At 30.5% G+C, this 19,541-nt stretch overlaps 1 protein-coding gene across 1 annotated transcript in view; it reads right to left on the bottom strand.

Moving 5' to 3' along the window:
• Positions 1-19,541, bottom strand: part of LOC127719478 (zinc finger transcription factor lin-29-like) — an 88,949-nt gene that overhangs the window by 17,367 nt on the left and 52,041 nt on the right. Inside the window, exon 3 of the mRNA XM_052225627.1 lies at positions 12,872-13,132. Coding sequence (XP_052081587.1) covers positions 12,872-13,132 — 261 coding nt within the window. The remainder of the gene's footprint in view (positions 1-12,871; positions 13,133-19,541) is intronic.

The following is a 19,541-nucleotide window of genomic DNA, read 5'->3' as shown; positions in this document are numbered from 1 at the left end:
TGGTTATGTTATTTCCAATATATCGATGAATTTCTAAAATTGTTTATGCCTGGCAGCCTTTCTTGTTCGCCAATGTAAACTAAAGTACTTCATGGTGTAAGAATTTGACTTATTTGCCCGAGTCAAACATCTTTCAGTCAATAACATGCAAACTATTTTGTAGATATCTAATTCTTTCTGTACATCAATGCTAATGCTATTCTTTTTACAACTTTTCAAAAATATAAAACACAAACAAACAAATAACATGTAAAAATCAAGAAAATCAATGGGAGACAACTGCATGTTCTGTTTAAATGACAACGAAGGTTATTTAAGTTTTCAAATAGTGAGTTCTTCTTTCCTGTGAAGCAATAAACCTGCATTATCTAAACATGGTATTTTTCAGTAGCTAAAATTGTATTCTAGAAAGAGCATTTTCACTTTCACATATCAGCAACATATTTAATTATCATAAACTTGCTGCCTGAAAACAAGAATAAAAAGAAGTTACATAATAATGTTTTGAAAAGTTTTACCCAACTCAGTATTATAGATATTGAAGAAAATTACCTTGCTCAGATAGGCACCAACCATTCATTAGAAAATCTTTTTTTTTTTTGGGGGGGGGGGGGGGGGGGGAAGGCATGTGTTTTTCTTTAAATATAAATTCTTTGAATCTAAATTTTTCTTGAAAATTGTTTCAGAAGAAGAGTGAAAACGATAGTTTGTTTCCATTGAGAATGGGATGGAATAATCCACATTGAGTTTTAAAACATTGGAATTAAATTATTTGACTTGAGAAAAAACCCATGCCCCCACAAAAGTTTATGGTGTCTTAGTATAAAAGAACATTCAATGTATAGGTAAGCCTTTTTGTCTCGCTGATCATTTTGCAATTTAAAGTTTCTAATCTATCTATTTTATAGTTTTTAGATAGAGAAACACACTATAAATTAGTAAAGATCAACTCAAATTGCCATCACTCTAAAAATGAGTGTACTGAGGATTTTGTCCATAAGATTTATTTGTTGGTCTTGTCTTGCTGATTATTTAAGCTTTTAAAACCAGAATATGGACACATGTACTAGTAATACATTATCATATAAAACGTAAATAAGACCTACAATGAAGACAGTGTCACCTATAGTGTTATAACTCTCCTATATAAGATAAGTCGTACAGTTACATTCAATCTGTCATACTAATTATGATTAATATTTAAACACATCATTTGTCTTTCTTGGAAAAAGGCTATATAATAATGATAGATTTAGTCAATTCAATTGTCTAAAAAATATTTATGACCACATAAACAATTGCAATGGCAGATAAGGGGAAGGGGGGGGATCCCAAAATGATTCTCCTCTGCATTATTACACTTTTCATAAGACATATGTTATTTAATCATTTTATGAATACAATTAATATCATGAAGTCACCCTGCAAAAACTTAAAAGAGAGAGAGAGATTCTTAAAATTTTTTTTTAAATAGAATTTAAAAATCAATAAGGGTCTTTCTCATTTCATGGACAATTATCAAACTAAGATTGGTGAAAATTGGAAATATAGTTCAAAAGATTGGAAACCAAACTTTGTCCAAATTTCTGTCTACCAATTGCTGCTTTTCACCTTGACCTTTTATGTATTAACTAAAAATCAATAGGACCCTTCCTCACATCATGGAACATTTTCAATCAAAGATTGGTGAACTTTTGACACTTGGTTCAAAAGATGACATCTGAAATAATAAAAAAACTGGTTTGTTTTACTAAAAGGTGCTGTGACTTTGACCTTTGATAAATTGATAAATTAACCCCAAAATAATAGGTGTCTTTCTTAACCCATGAGTCTATACTCAGTACTGGGAGTATTAAATTTGTGCTCAAAACACCAAATCCAGTTTATTGATTGGTTGATTTCTGAGTTTGTCAGTACGATAATCGTACTCAAAAGTTTTATGACCGAAGGCCATCTTCAGATTTATTTTATTAATCTCTTAAGTATATGCTCATTTGATTTATGACTATGTTAAAAAGTAAACTTGATAGTAGCATTTTACCATGCATTTTATTTAATATATTTTTTATGCAAACTTTGCAACTACTGCCAATAAAATTACACATAACTTAAAGTCAAAATTTTCAGCTTGAACAGATATTAAAACCGGGACAAAGGATACAAGGTAGTCAACTGATTCTAAATATAGTAGTTGTAACAGACTGTAAAATTGACTGTAAGATTTGATGCATTATAAAAATCATAATAAAAATATCTGTCTGGCTTTTATCATGCTTCATGGATTACATAAAAAGTAATATTACATAACATTGTGAAAATAAGGAGCTCATCAAAATTTACATAAAATCAATTTTACTATTTTAAAATTATTTATTTTTTACGACCTAAAAATTATTATCAAATAATTTAAATAAATACTTCTAGATTTACTTGAATATTTTAAACTTTTACTAGCAATCATTCAACTCCAATATACTATCACACTATGGTCATTTGTTAAAACTGAATAAATAGATATCAGCTACCCCTTTATTTCTTTAAATAAATAGATATCAATTACTCCCTTGTTTAAAAAAAAAAAAAAAGATATCAGTAGCTCCTTTGTTTCTTTAAATAAATAGATATAAATTGCTCCTTTATTTGTTTAATTAAATAGATATCAATTACTCCTTTATTTATTTACATAAAAATATATCAGTTACTTTTTTATTTATTTAAATAAAAAGATATTAGCTACTCCTTTATTTCTTTAAATAAATAGATATCAATTACTCCCTTGTTTCTTTAAATAAATAGATATCAATTACTCCCTTTTTTCTTTAAAAAAATAGATATCAGTAGTCCCTTTATTTCTTTAAATAAATAGATATCAATTACTCCCTTGTTTCTTTAAATAAATAGATATCAATTACTCCCTTTTTTCTTTAAAAAAATAGATATCAGTAGTCCCTTTATTTCTTTAAATAAATAGATATCAATTACTCCCTTGTTTAAAAAAAAAATATATGTAGCTCCTTTGTTTCTTTAAATAAATAGATATAAAATGCTCCTTTATTTGTTTAATTAAATAGATATCAATTACTCCTTTATTTATTTACATAAAAATATATCAGTTACTTTTTTATTTATTTAAATAAAAAGATATTAGCTACTCCTTTATTTCTTTAAATAAATAGACATCAATTACTCCCTTGTTTCTTTAAATAAATAGATATCAATTACTCCCTTGTTTCTTTAAATAAATAGATATCAATTACTCCCTTTTTTCTTTAAAAAAAATAGATATCAGTAGTCCCTTTATTTCTTTAAATAAATAGATATCAATTACTCCCTTGTTTCTTTAAATAAATAGATATCAATTACTCCATTTTTCTTTAAAAAAAATAGATATCAGTAGTCCCTTTATTTCTTTAAATAAATAGATATCAATTACTCCCTTGTTTAAAAAAAAATATCAGTAGCTCCTTTGTTTCTTTAAATAAATAGATATAAATTGCTCCTTTATTTGTTTAATTAAATAGATATCTATTACTCCTTTATTTATTTACATAAAAATATATCAGTTACTTTTTTATTTATTTAAATAAAAAGATATTAGCTACTCCTTTATTTCTTTAAATAAATAGATATCAATTACTCCCTTGTTTCTTTAAATAAATAGATATCAATAAATCCCTTGTTTCTTTAAATAAATAGATATCAATAAATCCCTTGTTTCTTTAAATAAATAGATATCAATTACTCCCTTGTTTCTTTAAATAAATAGATATCAATTACTCCCTTTTTTCTTTAAAAAAATAGATATCAGTAGTCCCTTTATTTCTTTAAATAAATAGATATCAATTACTCCCTTGTTTAAAAAAAAAATAGATATCAGTAGCTCCTTTAATTCTTTTAATAAATAGATATCAAGTACTCTGTTATTTCTTAAAAGAAACTGACATCAATTGTTTGGTTATTTCGTTCTTCTTTAAATAAATATATATCAATTACTCCTATATTTCATTAAATAAATAGATATCTATATCTCTGTTATTCTTTAAATAAATAGATATCAATTGATTCAGGATTTCTTTAAATTAGTAGATATCTGTTGCTATGTTATTCTCTAAATAAATAGATATCAATTGTTCAGCTATCTCTTAAAATAAATAGATATCAATTGTTCAGCTATCTCTTAAAATAAATAGATATCAATTGTTCAGCTATCTCTTAAAATAAACAGATATCAATTACTCTGTTATTTCGTTAAATAACTATATATCAATTACTCTGTTATTTCTCTAAATAAATATATATCAATTACTCTGTTATTACTTTAACTAAAAAGATATCATTTGCTTCTTGATTTCTTTAAATAAATAGATATCAATTGTTCCTTTATTTTTTCAAATAAATACATATCAATTGCTCCAAGATTTATTTAAATAGAAACAAATATATATCAATTTCTCTGTTATTTCTTTAAATAAATAGATATCAATTGTTTTGTTATTTCTTTAAATAAATAGATATCAATTTTTTCTTTATTTCTTTAAATAAATAGATATCAATCGCTTCTACATTTCTTTAAATAAATAGATATCACCATTATTTCATCAAATAAATAGTTGACTATCGGGTTTTTTTGTTAGATTTTGTATCATCAACATACACCCAAAATATAATTTCATTTACATAAACCAATGATATATTAAAATAATGCGCCTGAATATATTTCTGTTAGACCATATTTGAAAGAAAAACTTAATCATTTACAAATTTCTTTTTTTTTTTATTTTAAATTATATCCTTTTCTGCCTCAAGCAAATGAAACTTTTTGGTTGTTAATTTATATCAATAAAAACAAAATGCAAATGCAAAGACATAAAAATGTTTAACAAACAACAATGGCTGACATATTACATGACTGTATTTGAGTAACAACAGTTACCCTGGCCTTGACCTCATTTCTATTCTCATATGCCTGAAATTAGCTTCATTGTTGAAGGCTGCCATCCTAGTCATTTCTCCTCTTTTGTCAGTGCCATAAATATAAATAGGCACATTATATTCGCATATGTATTTATAATTTTGAATTGTATATTTTTCATATTGAATTAAAAATTATATTAGAAGTGATCATGAGAAATCCCGTCAGCACTTAAGGCATAAATGTAACTTAATTGGGAATATTGAAGAGTACATGTGAATAGTACAAACAAACATACTGTGAATTACATAAATGTGTTTAATTTTGAGGTTTGTTGCAATACCTTAATCACTGGGTTTCTTTGTGGTTTTACACATTGAATATGAAAAATGATTGGAAAGTATCCAGTACCTTTAATTCTAATGCAGTTTGGCAGGTAACGACAAATTTCATTGGATGATGTCTGCCATCAATTCCTGGGTTGACGACCAGAGTCATTGGCAACAACATTGCGCAATCACAGTCAATTGTTACGGGATATTTGAAATGTTTAATTTTTAGCATTTTCAGAGTATTGCATTAGAATAGGAATTACAAGTTGTCACCCTCGGTTGTAAATATCCATTTGACTAAATCTGCTACGTGTTTTTGCCAGTAAAACTGCATTTGCAATCATCAAATCCCTAATTGATTGTGGGAACTCTTCAAATACGGTACCAATTCAATCAATATAAGTATCCATCAAAAATAAAGCTCTTTCACAAAAATATATCAACAACAACATAGTCAATAAAGTTTAATAATAATCCCATATCCTACAAGATTCAAAGAAATTGATAATGTTCATACCCTGGTGTAAATCAAATGCATATCTTAATTATTGTGGTCTTTTTGTGCTTCTAGACTATTACTTCTATAATATTATATTCAAATGTTTAAAATTCTATATGAATAATTTAACTTCAACAAATTCATTTTTAATTTTGATACTTGTAATAATTACTACAAAATTTTATATCTTCATGTAATATTAATCTGAGTTTTAATGGCATCATTTAATCTTCCAATTATGTTCCTTAAATTCAAATGCATGTTTTTACTGGTTAAGGAGCATATTTAAATGCATAACATGTATGAAATGAAGTACAAAGTGAATTAAAAGTACATCCTATAATATTGCACTTCAACAGAGTGCAACAAAATCAAAGAACAAAATGTAATTGTAGTTGTTTAACAGACCTTTGACAGAGATGTCTTAAGTCAAAACTGAAGACTGAAAATCGAGATTGGAGTTTGAAGTCTTTGCTTTAGTTTATGGTATAGTCTGTTATCTATTGTCTTTGCTTGCGTGTGTTATATAGTGTATTCTCCATTGTCTTTGTTACTGTGTATGATATAGTCTGTTATCTAGTGTCTTTGCTTTAGTGTATGGTATAGTCTGTTATCTAGTGTCTTTGCTTAGGTGTGTGATATAGAGTATTCTCCATTGTCTTTGTTACAGTGTATGATATAGTCTGTTATCTAGTGTCTTTGTCTTTGAGTATGGTAGAGTCTGTTATCTAGTGTCTTTGCTTTAGTGTTTGGTATAGTCTGTTATCTAGTGTCTTGGCTCAAGTGTGTGATATAGTGTATTCTCCATTGTCTTTGTTACAGTGTATGATATAGTCTGTTATCTAGTGTCTTTGTCTTTGTGTATGGTAGAGTCTGTTATCAAGTGTCTGCTTTAGTGTATGGTATAGTCTGTTATCTAGTTTCTTTGCTCAAGTGTGTTATATAGTGTATTCTCCATTGTCTTTGTTACTGTGTATGATATAGTCTGTTATCTAGTGTCTTTGCTTTAGTGTATGGTATAGTCTGTTATCTAGTGTCTCTGCTTAGGTGTGTGATATAGTGAATTCTCCATTGTCTTTGTTACAGTGTATGATATAGTCTGTTATCTAGTGTCTTTGTGTATGGTAGAGTCTGTTATCTAGTGTCTTTGTCTTTGTGTATGGTAGAGTCTGTTATCTAGTGTCTTGGCTTTAGTGTATGGTATAATCTGTTATCTAGTGTCTTTGCTTTAGTGTATGGTATAGTCTGTTATTTATTGTCTTTGCTACTGTGTATGGTGAAGTCTTTTATCTATTGTCTTTGCTACTGTGTATGGTATAGTCTGTTATCAAGTGTCTTTGCTACTGTGTATGCTATAGTCTGTTATCTATTGTCTTTGCTACTGTGTATGGTATAGTCTGTTATTTATTGTCTTTGCTACTGTGTATGGTGAAGTCTTTTATCTATTGTCTTTGCTTTTGTGTATGATATAGTCTGTTATTAAGTGTCTTTGCTACTGTGTATGCTATAGTCTGTTATCTGTTGTCTTTGCTACTGTGTATGGTATAGTCTGTTATCTATTGTCTTTGCTACTGTGTATGGTATAGTCTGTTATCTAGTGTCTTTGCTTTAGTGTATGGTTAAGTCTTTTATCTATTGTCTTTGCTTTTGTGTATGGTATAGTCTGTTATCTATTGTCTTTGCAACTGTGTATTGTATAGTCTGTTATCTGGTGTTTTTGCTACTGTGAATGGTATAGTTTTTTATCTATTGTCTTTGCTCCTGTGTATGGTACAGTCTGTTATCTAGTTTCTTTGCTTTAGTGTATGGTATAGTCTGTTATCTATTGTATTTGCCTTTGTGTATGGTTCAGTCTGTTATCAATTGTCTTTGCTTGCTTGTGTGATATAGTGTATTCTCCATTGTCTTTGTTACTGTGTATGATATAGTCTGTTATCTAGTGTCTTTGCTTTAGTGTATGGTAAAGTCTGTTATATATTGTATTTGTGTATAGTATAGTCTGTTATCTATTCTTTGCCTTTATGTATGGTATAGTCTGTTATCAATGATCTTTGCCTTTGTGTATGGTATATTTTGTTATCTAGTATCTTTGCTTTAGTGTATGGTTAGTCTTTTATCTTTTGTCTTTGCTTTTTTGTATGGTTAAGTCTTTTATCTTTTGTCTTCGCTTTTGTGTATGGTATAGTCTTTTATCTATAGTTTTTGCCTACGTTTATGGTATAGTCTTTGATCTATTGTCTTTGCTTTTGTGTATGGTAAAGTTAAGTTTATCATCTATTGTCTTTGCTTCTGTGCGTGATAGTGTCTATTTTCCATTGTCTATGCATTTGTATTATCTATTCTTTTAACTATTTGTTTTGCTGTGTTTTATTGAAGAAATAAGCCAACCTTCCTTAAAGATAATTGGAATTTCGGCAGCAGCCATCATAAATTTGTAATTCATCATGAATGAGATTGTTTTTGAGGATCATATTTATACTACTCTTTTTCAATCAATTGATAGATGGATTGATAACTGCAAAGAGTCCAATGGCTTTTTAAATTTGATGATTTTGTGTATATATGTTATTTCATTTTGTCATATGAACATTATTTGTATAGCAGCATGCATATTTGATCCAGGATTTTGATTAACAAGTGTATGAGTGAGCACGAGTGTGTATGTTGGGGGTTGGGTTGAGATCCTCATCCCAACACATGTATTTTTTCACATTTACAGGAGTGCAAATCATCTCCACACCATATGAATATACATTAATGGTACCTACAAACATGCAAATATAATATCATTGAAGCTCTGTAGCAACATTATAATAATTAGTCAGAACCTTTACAAAAGATGATTTTTCATTTCATTTTCAAGGGACATAACTCAAGAAACTAATGTAAAAATTCAGTCATTTTGCAAGAAGTTGTAAACTTGTTGCTCTATATAATATGTCAAATAACAGACAGTAGAAGATTATTACTGTTTTTATATTAATGGTTTCTGAATTGATCTTGGGGCAAACTATTAAACAATAGATGTTATCATGGAAAAATCTAAATGTGGTTTGACATTTTTAATAAATAAAACACAATAGTAAAAAAACGTCAATGGCATTTAAGTAAAGCCTAGAAAACACACTCTCTTCAAATCCCAATACTTTTTTACCAATGATAAACCAGTTTTTCCTCCTTAATAAACATGTGAAGTTTGAAAATGTCAAGTAACATTAATGTACTCATCAAACCTTACTACATCTGTCGCTTAACTATTATAACGCATTTATCATAACTTCATATGAAATTTATCCCAACAATGTTAAATCTTCAAACTTGTGGTCTTCCCTCAGCAGGATGTGAACCCCTGCTTCTGACATTTTCGCATTTGTTTCACCACAGGCGCAAATACAGGATTTGAATGTAATGGGGGCATAACACAGAGAAAAACATTCTTGTCATACAGCACTCATTAAAATAATTGATAAATGGTTAGAAGAATTGGACAATGGAAATTTTACTGCTATCCTTTTTTTTTAGATGTAAAGAAGGCAATCGATACTCTAAATCACAATATCCTTTTGTCAAAACTAAAATTATACAAATGTGATGACCACTCTGTAAAATGGTTTTCATCATACCTCTCTCAGAGAATGCAAAACGTTAAGTTAGGAACCACTGAATCGGAATATAAAATTGTAACTTTTGGAGTTCCTCAAGGTTCTATACTTGGACCTTTATTGTTCCTTGTTTATATCAATGACTTACCATTAATTTTAGAATATACAGAATCTGATCTATATGCTGATGATACAACTTTGCATATTGTAAATTTAAATACATGTTTGAATAAAGACTTAGAAAATGTAATTAAATGGTGTAAAGAAAATGATATGATGATAAATAACAAGAAATCAAAATGTATGCTTGTTGGACCAGACAGAAAACTGGAAAGCTGCAATGAATGTTTATGTGTTTTATTACAAGATAATATCGCTTTAGATAATGTTGAAGTTGAAAAACTTCTTGGAATCCTTATTGATAAAAATCTATCATGGTCAAATCAAATTGATAAATTAAAATATGTGAAACTATTTCAACCAGAATATACCTGTTAAAACGGTTGAAACGTTATTTACCGTCAAAGGATCTTATTCTTTTTTATAATAGCTATATATTACCCATTATTTACTACTGTTGAACAGTATGGGGTCTTACTATAAACTGTAATCCGGAAAGGATTCATAAGCTCCAAAAAAGTGCTGCAAGATTAGTTTTATCTGTTTCTTTTGATTTTCCATCAACTTTAATGTTTAAAAAGCTTGAATGGATGACTATATTTACGAGGATACAATATTTATAAGCTGTCTTAATGTTCAAAATGTATGAATGGTCTAGCACTTGATTATCTATCTAATAAATTTACTGCTTGTACTGATCTTTATAATTATGCCTTAGGTGACAACAAATTCTGGACTTCTTCATGTACCAAGACCTAATTCTGATTTTTTTAAAAGAACATTTAAATATTCTGGTCTTATAACCTGGAATAATTTGCCAAATAATATTATAGAAATAAATAATTTAGATACATTTAACATCAAATCAAATGTTCAAACTATTTTTTAACTGTACAGAATGAAGATACCTGAATCTAATGTATTTTTCTTCTTCTATTGAATGGATATGTGCTTATTCAATATTTAAGCTGCTTTATATATGTATTTTGTTTTGTTAGTATTTTTTTTTCTATTTGTATTAATAGTTTTTGAAGGCCTCAGGGAAGATTAACATGTCATTGTTAAATGAATTACCTTCTTTAAATAAAGAATTTTAATTAATATTATTTATTTATTTATAACCATTAAAGAAATGTTGAATTTTCATTGTGCCTTCACGTGTTTCAGCCCCTGGACCAACCTTAAACTCAATCTTAAACGCAAAGCCATTCAATTTCTATATGCCCTACTTATATCAAAATCAAGAATCCTTGACAAAAAATAACCAAAAATCAGAAAAAGAAATAGACCACAAATATCTTAGAAGTTGTAACATAAGGATGAGCCAGTCATACATATAAAAATACCATGAGGATGAATATGTTTATGGGTTTTTTACAGCTTGAGGAAAATCTCCATCGTAAATTTCATATTAGCACATGTTTACACAGTGCCACGTCCTTGAATGTCACACACATAAGTAATTATAACGGAACCAACAGACTGTGTCGACATGTTACATAACACAATGGAATAATTTGTTCTGTTTTAATTCATATTAACTATTTTTGTATATTTAATTCTAAAAAAATGTACAGTTCCACTCTATTCAACCTGTGACAACAATTCTTTATGTTATCTCAAAACAATATCACTCTAAAATTGGTGTAAATCTTCTTGGGATTGTTTCATAATAACAATAACTACCAATTTTATTGCACCAGATGTGCATTTAGACAATTAATGTATCTTTCATGTGCTCAAGGCAAGAATATATGAAAATCTAAAAAATACTAAAAAACGTATTGTATTTTAAAATATTGTTTGATAGATTCTAACAAATTAAATGAGTCATTTAAACTATCTAATATATTTTTATTTGACAATTTAATTGCCTAAACTCACATACTGTGATGGACCATTTGTTTAAATGGGATTACTCTTGCCCATGTGCCCCTCTAAAAGTAATAAATACTGAGATATCTTTTACATTTGGCTGTATTGTTGACAATTATCCTTTTTCTTAAGACTTCCAAGATTTCTCTCTATTTCTATTGACAACCACACTGCAAAAGGTAGAGGGTAGCTTGTCTTTGCAAAGCCATCCCTAACAAATCATTTACCAGTACTAGTGACATTTAGATTGAGGAGGAATCATTCTCCATTTAACCATAGCTGTATATCTAACATAAAATGATGACAGTTTTATTTTCAAGGATTTAAGTAGCCTCATCTTGATTTTGTATGTGTATAGGGCACTCAGGAGATATATACCTGCATTTAAGTTTCAGAATACACTTTAACAAGACTAATACCGGGTCTGGACCTGCAGCATGCAATTGAATGAGGTAACAATATACTGGAGCATAACTGATAATTCCTTTTCATTGAAGGCAAGAAAACTTCTAAAAATTCTCCTTGTACAAGGAGTACTGTAAAATTTCAAACTATTGACACATAGGAAGTGAATGTGCAGTGGATGCAGGACAATTATTAAGATATTCCCCTTCATAAAGGCAAAAAAACCTTTAACCAAAATTTTCCTTGTACAGTGAGTGATGTAACATTTCAAACTATTGTCAAACAGAGGATGTAAAAACTGCTTACTCACTACAACTCAACATTATCAAGCTGCAGACCAAATATTAAATCATTCCCCTTAACAAGAGCCAAGAAAACTTTGACAAAAATTGTCCTTGTACAATAAAAGATGAAAAATATCAAACTATAGCATAATAGGTAGACAGGAAGTGGCTTCACTTTAGATGGATGTAAAAATTGCTTAATTGCTACAACTCAACATTATCAAGCTGCAGACCAACTATTAAATCAATCCCTTTAAAAAAATGCTAAGAAAACTTTGATGAAAATTTCCTACCCAAGGTCTTTCGAACAGACGTACAGACGGACAGATGGAGTTGAGCTGGTTACTAGACCTAGTTTCGCCCTTGGCCACACGTTTTTTTATCAACAGGGATAGCCAAGTTGTATTTATAACAGCATCAAAAATACAAACTCATCTAATCAAGGAAAACAAAACTGTTCCCTCAATTGGCTCTATAATCCCAGGGAAGTCATTTAATATTGAAATGGAAGATATATTTGGCATCATTAACAGTAACTAAAATGTCAACATGTGGCTATATTTGATCGTACTGAATCGAATCTTTATATAAACATGCTTAAGTCAAGAGTTTCTCACCAAAAAAACTCTTATGTAAACTTTATTAAAATTCAATTCAGAAAAAAAAAATATAGGTCACTGTCACTTAGTAAATAAAAAATATCGCCAAGCTAGCAAGCAGAAGAAAACATTTTGACGATTTTATGCAAAATATGAAATCAAATGGGGCATTAGCCTTCTATGCCCTCTGCTAAATCCGCCCCTGAGATGTAACTTTTGTCACACTTAATACTATAAGCATACCTGTATGAATACGGACATGCTGCTGTAGATGACACAACTGTTTAAAAGCTTTATCACAATATGAACAGACATATTTGCGTATATTGGTATGGACTAGACTATGTTGAGCTAACTGTTGCTTGCTTTTGAAGCCTTTACTACATGTTGGACATAGATGATTTCGATCTAACTGTGTCGTTGATTCAGGTTGGACCTGTAAGTCGTGATGTGCTGTGCCATTAGGTATCAAGTCTGAGCTTGTTATATGCTGTCTTTGAAGATCTGTAAAAGAAATGAAAGTATAATATAATGATAAAGAAAATGATCACAAATTAAACACATAAGCCGTCAATGTACAAATAAAGGGTGAATGACTAGACACTTGAAGAAACCTGTACAGCTTTGAAAACATAGACACTCTATGCAACTGCATGGTACTATGTATTAACTATTGCAATATTGCACAATATGTATTAATTACTGTACTATTGCATAATATGTATTAACTACTGCAACATGTTTATAGCTTAGTTAGTGGTCAGTGTTATGATCAAGGAAACACTGCGGTAGAAGGAAAATGGTAAACATATAATACACTGATTATTCTCCAAGTTAATGAAAGCAAGCTTGAAGTGTGAAATTATTACAGACTTTTTTTGTCTTGATATGGCCTTGAATTTCAACTTTATCATAAAATATCAAAAAGGCCATAATTTGGTTCTTAAATTGACCAATTTCAAAAGCCTTTTGAGATAAAACAAATCTCTTCATAAGAGTAAATTTTAGGCTCTTAAGTCTGCACAATTTGGACAAACTGTCAAAATATGATGATTTTGTGCATTTTTTTGACTTATAAGCTTTACTGTGGCTGCTACCTACATTCCAAATGTTCTGTAACCGAAAGGTGCCAATAATCATATGGAATCCCTAGAAGAAAAAAAAATTCTGGACCAGGAGCTGCTATTTTTCTTTGTGAAATTTGGAGTAACTTGGCCTGATTAAAAAAACGTTAAAAACTTAGGGTCAATTTAAGCCCTCCTACTTCTTTAGAACTTTTGGCAATAATCTTATTAAACAAATAAGATAGGATTAGAAAAATTTGGGACACTATAACCATAAGTGGCTTGGTGTGAAATAGTATTTTGTAATAAATTCCTACCAATGGAATCTTAAATCCTTATATTTGTGTTAAAATATTATGTAACATGATTTGAACAATTTATGCTAATTAGTAAAAGAATTTAAGTAAAGACAATTTTATATAAATTGAAACCTTAAGATGTCACTATAAACATGCACATATTTAACTACATGTCTAAGAAATGTATACTTCATGAGGAGCCAACCAAAGATCCTCATCTATGATAAAAGAACAATAGAAAAGGTAAGGTGATGTCCTGTTTGACATAAATTCTGGTGTAAAGATTGTCATGTGACATTTTACTGACAACGATCACTTTTAATATTGGAATAAGAAATTGGAGGTTTAAAAATGTACCAGTCCATTTTGCCATTTGACACTTAGTTCAACTAGTTCTGTAAAAAACATATTGATAATGGGTACCATCCCTGCATGATATAGCAGTAACATGTCAACTTTGTTACAAGCTTATTTGTATGTACAAACTTTCTTAAAGATAAACCAAAAACGTAACTTTGCACTACATTTTAAATTTTTTTGAAGTCCTAAATACATTTGCATGTTTGATCAGCTTATTGACTTATACAATTTATTCTAACATCAAAAAGAATAAGTTAAATATTGTCTAGCTGCTGGTTAATATGTATTAGCACAGGCAGATTTAGAGGGTTTTCCAGGGGGCCTGGGCCCCCCTTTTGTGGGAAAAATCTGATTGAATATTTAGGGAATCACTGAAGCACGACTGGAGCAGGCCCCCCTTATGAAAATTTCTGGATCCCCCACTGATTAGAACCACAACAATTGGCAAGATTTTAATTATACTTTGTATATGTATAATTTGATGACAGACATTTCATTTAGGCTTCCTGACACTACAGTACTGAAAGTTATACACAACAAACTAATATGATAAGTATATACCATGAGCACAATAAAATACAACCCACCCCGATGCTTGATGGTATTATATGGTGAAGAAGGTTCTGAGAAAGTTTCAATAAATTCTAATTATGCGTTAAGGTTGAGAAGCAGTTACAAATGTGTGTACTGTATGTAGTATGGAGACATTTCATGTCAATGTAAACCCCAAACAACATTTGAATAAAGGACTGAAATATGATTTTTTTAAGTGCAAAAGAACATCGAGTAGTTCAGGAGCAGTAGAAGTAGTGAATACAAAAGTGGAACAGATGGAGGAACTGACTGAAACGTGACCATCACTATATACTGCTACCTTCAAAAAGCGGGAAACCAAAGAAGTAAAACCTTTGGTAAAATGGGCTGTGTTTTGCCTTGTAGGATGTATAAATATGCAGCCATGGGGCTTAAAATGAGGATGTTCAATCTGATGCCTTGTGTTGGGGGAGTGCCAAGGTGTCTGCATTTAAAGACCCTAAAGAACATACCTATTGCATTAATTGTTTATTTGTTCTCATCCTGGTCGATCTACCTTAAAGAACATACCTATTGCATTAATTGTTTATTTGTTCTCATCCTGGTCAACCTACCTTAGAGAACATACCTATTGCATTAATTGTTTATTTGTTCTCATCCTGGTTGATCTACCTTAAAGAACATACCTATTGCATTAATTGTTTATTTGTTCTCATCCTGGTCAACCTACCTTAAAGATCATACCTATTGCATTAATTGTTTATTTGTTCTCATCCTGGTCAATCTACCTTAGAGAACATACCTATTGCATTAATTGTTTATTTGTTCTCATCCTGGTCGACCTACCTTAGAGAACATACCTATTGCATTAATTGTTTATTTGCTCTCATCCTGGTCGACCTACCTTAGAGAACATACCTATTGCATTAATTATTTATTTGTTCTCATCCTGGTCGACCTACCTTAGAGAACATACCTATTGCATTAATTGTTTATTTGCTCTCATCCTGAATATGCACAAAATATTTGCCACTGGATGATATGATATGAAAACAAGCAACAATCAATCAATCAATCAAAAATGGGGAAAAGAGTGGGGAATAAAATGCTTCTCTGAGTGCAGCCTGATACGACCGCAGAGGTTGAACCCTGAACACTTGGGGCAAATTTGGACACAATATTCAAGCTTGATACTGTCTGAATTTGGATTGTGATCAAATTTTTGACACAATATAGGTTTCTGACACGAAATAAATGTGGACAAAGATCTTACAAATCTATTGCGCAATACTGTGCAATTTAAGGTTTCTTCTTTCTTCTTGAAACTTCAAAAATTTGAAATTTGTAAAAATTTTGAAAACAAAATATGAAGCCCTTAAAAAAATTGGAAGCCCCCACCATTTTTGAATCCCTCCTTGGAACAATTACCTCCAAACTCAATCCCAACCTTTACTTTGTAGTATGGAACCTTGTAGTACAATTTCAGAGAGATCCATTCACTTAAACACAAGTTATTGTCTGGAAACTAGAAAAATGCTTGTTTTTGGCCCTCATTCCTGCATGTTAAGGGCAATTACCCCTAAACTCAATCCCAGACTTCCCTTTGTGATATGGAACCTTTCGGTACAATGTCAGAGAGATCCATACACTCACACACAAGTTATTGTCTTGAAACTACAAAAATGCTTGTTTTTGGCTCCTTTTTGGCCCTTAATTTCTAAACTGTTGGCACCATAACCCCAAAAATGAATCCCAACCTTCTACTTGTGGTATTAAACATTGTGGTACAATTTCAGAGCAATCAAAAAAATTATACACAAGTTATTATCCTGAAACTAGAAAAATGCTTGTTTTGGGCCCCTAATTCCTAAACGGTTGGGACCATCATCCCCAAAATCAATCCCAACCTCCCTAATACGGTATTGAACCTTTTTAAAAAAATTCATACAGATCCATTCATTTAAACTAAAATTATTGTCCGGAAACCAAATGTGTCTTCAGACGACGACGCAGACGACGACAACGACGACGACATCATACCATTATACTATCCAAAAAAAATTTTTTGCGGTCGTATAATAAAACTAGAGGCTCTAAAGAGAATGTGTCGCTCACCTTGGTCTATGTGCATATTAAACAAAGGACATAGATGGATTCATGACAAAATTGTGTTTTGGTGATGGTGATGTGTTTGTAGATCTTACTTTACTGAACATTCTTGCTCCTTACTATTATCTCTATCTATAATGAACTTGGCCCGGTAGTTACAGTGGAAAATATTTTGTAAAAATTTACAAAAATTTACAAAATTTATGAAAATTGTAAAAATTGACTATAAAGGGCAATAACTCCTTAAAGGGTCAATTGACAATTTTGTTCATGTTGACTTATTTGTAGATCTAACTTTGCTGTACATTATTGCTGTTTACAGTTTATCTCTATCTATAATAATATTCAAGATAATAACCAAAAGCTGCAAAATTTTCTTAAAATTACCAATTCAGGGGCAGCAACCCAACAACATGTTGCCTGATTGGTCTGAAACTTTCAGGACAGATAGATCTCGACCTAATGAACAATTTTACCCCCCTGTCAGATTTGCTCTAAATGCTTTGGTTTCAGAGATATGAGCCAAAAACTGCATTTTACCCTATGTACTATTTTTTAGCCATGTCGGCCATCTTGGTTCGTGGGCGGGGTCATTGGACACATTTTTTAAACTAGATACCCTAATGATGATTGTGGACAAGTTTGGTTAAATGTGTCTTAGTAGTTTCAGAGGAGAAAATTTTTGTAAAAAATTACAAAAATTTACGAAAAATGGTTAAAAATTGACTATAAAGGGCAATAACTCCTTAAGGGGTCAACTGACCATTTCGGTCAAGTTGACTTATTTGTAGATCTTACTTTGCTGAACATTATTGCTGTTTACAGTTTATCTTTATCTATAATAATATTCAAGATAATAACCAAAAACGGCAAAATTTCCTTAAAATTACCAATTCAGGGGCAGTAACCCAACAACGGGTTGCCTGATTGGTCTGAAAATTTCAGGGCCGATAGATCTTGACCTTATGAACAATTTTATCCTCATCAGATTTGCTCTAAATGCTTTGGTTTCAGAGATATGAGCCAAAAACTGCATTTTACCCTATGTACTATTTTTTAGCCATGTCAGCCATCTTGGTTCGCGGTTGGGGTCATCGGACACATTTTTTAAACTAGATACCCTAATGATGATTGTGGACAAGTTTGGTTAAATTTGTCTCAGTAGTTTCAGAGGAGAAGATTTTTGTAAAAAATTACAAAAATTTACAAAAATGGTTAAAAATTGACTATAAAGGGCAATAACTCCTTAAGGGGTCAACTGACCATTTTGGTCAAGTTGACTTATTTGTAGATCTTACTTTGCTGAACATTATTGCTGTTTACAGTTTACCTCTATTATCTATAATAATATTCAAGATAATAACCAAAAACGGCAAAATTTCCTTAAAATTACCAATTCAGGGGCAGCAACCCAACAACGGGTTGTCTGATTCATCTGAAAATTTCAGAGCAGATAGATCTTGCCTTATGAACAATTTTAACCTCATCAGATTTGCTCTAAATGCTTTGGTTTCAGAGATATGAGCCAAAAACAGCATTTTACCCTATGTACTATTTTTTAGCCATGTCGGCCATCTTGGTTCGCGGGCGGGGTCATCGGACACATTTTTTAAACTAGATACCCTAATGATGATTGTGGACAAGTTTGGTTAAATTTGTCTTAGTAGTTTAAGAGAAGATTTTTGTAAAAGATTACAAAAATTTACGAAAAATGGTTAAAAATTGACTATAAAGGGCAATAACTCCTTAAGGGGTCAACTGACCATTTTGGTCAAGTTGACTTATTTGTAGATCTTACTTTGCTGAACATTTTGCTTTTACAGTTTATCTTTATCTATAATAATATTCAAGATAATAACCAAAAACGGCAAAATTTCCTTAAAATTACCAATTCAGGGGCAGCAACCCAACAACGGGTTGTCCGATTCATCTGAAAATTTCAGGGCAGATAGATCTTGACCTGATAAACAATTTTATCCCATGTCAGATTTGCTCTAAATGCTTTGATTTCAGAGATATAAGCCAAAATCTACATTTTACCCCTATGTTCTATTTTTAGCCATGGCCGCCATCTTGGTTGGTTGACCGGATCACCGGACACATTTTTTAAACTAAATACCCCAATGATGATTGTGACCAAGTTTGGTTAAATTTGACCCAGTAGTTTCAGAGGAGAAGATTTTTGTAAAAGTTAACAGACGACGCCGGACGACGAGGATGGACGACAGACGCAAAGTGATGAGAAAAGCTCACTTGGCCCTTCGGGCCAGGTGAGCTAAAAAGAGGCGAAGGATACCAAAGGGACATTCAAACTCACAAGTCGAAAACTTGTACAAGTAATCAGGACTCTAGCTTTATTTCTACAAAATATGAAAACCTAGAGATTCAAACACATATACTGTTTGATATAATTTATTGATTACTTTTACAGGAGGACCAACTATCAAAACTTAAATCTGCCATTTATTTAAGGACCAACAATTTAAAATGATAAATAAAATTCAAGATTTTAATTAGATAAGTACATTATTGTGCTATTCCATGTGT

Source organism: Mytilus californianus, unplaced genomic scaffold, assembly GCF_021869535.1.
Source record: "Mytilus californianus isolate M0D057914Y unplaced genomic scaffold, xbMytCali1.0.p SCAF_11, whole genome shotgun sequence".
Taxonomy (NCBI): domain Eukaryota; kingdom Metazoa; phylum Mollusca; class Bivalvia; order Mytilida; family Mytilidae; genus Mytilus; species Mytilus californianus.
The sequence above is the reverse complement of the archived record's forward strand: the minus strand, read 5'-3'. Positions and strand labels throughout refer to the sequence as shown.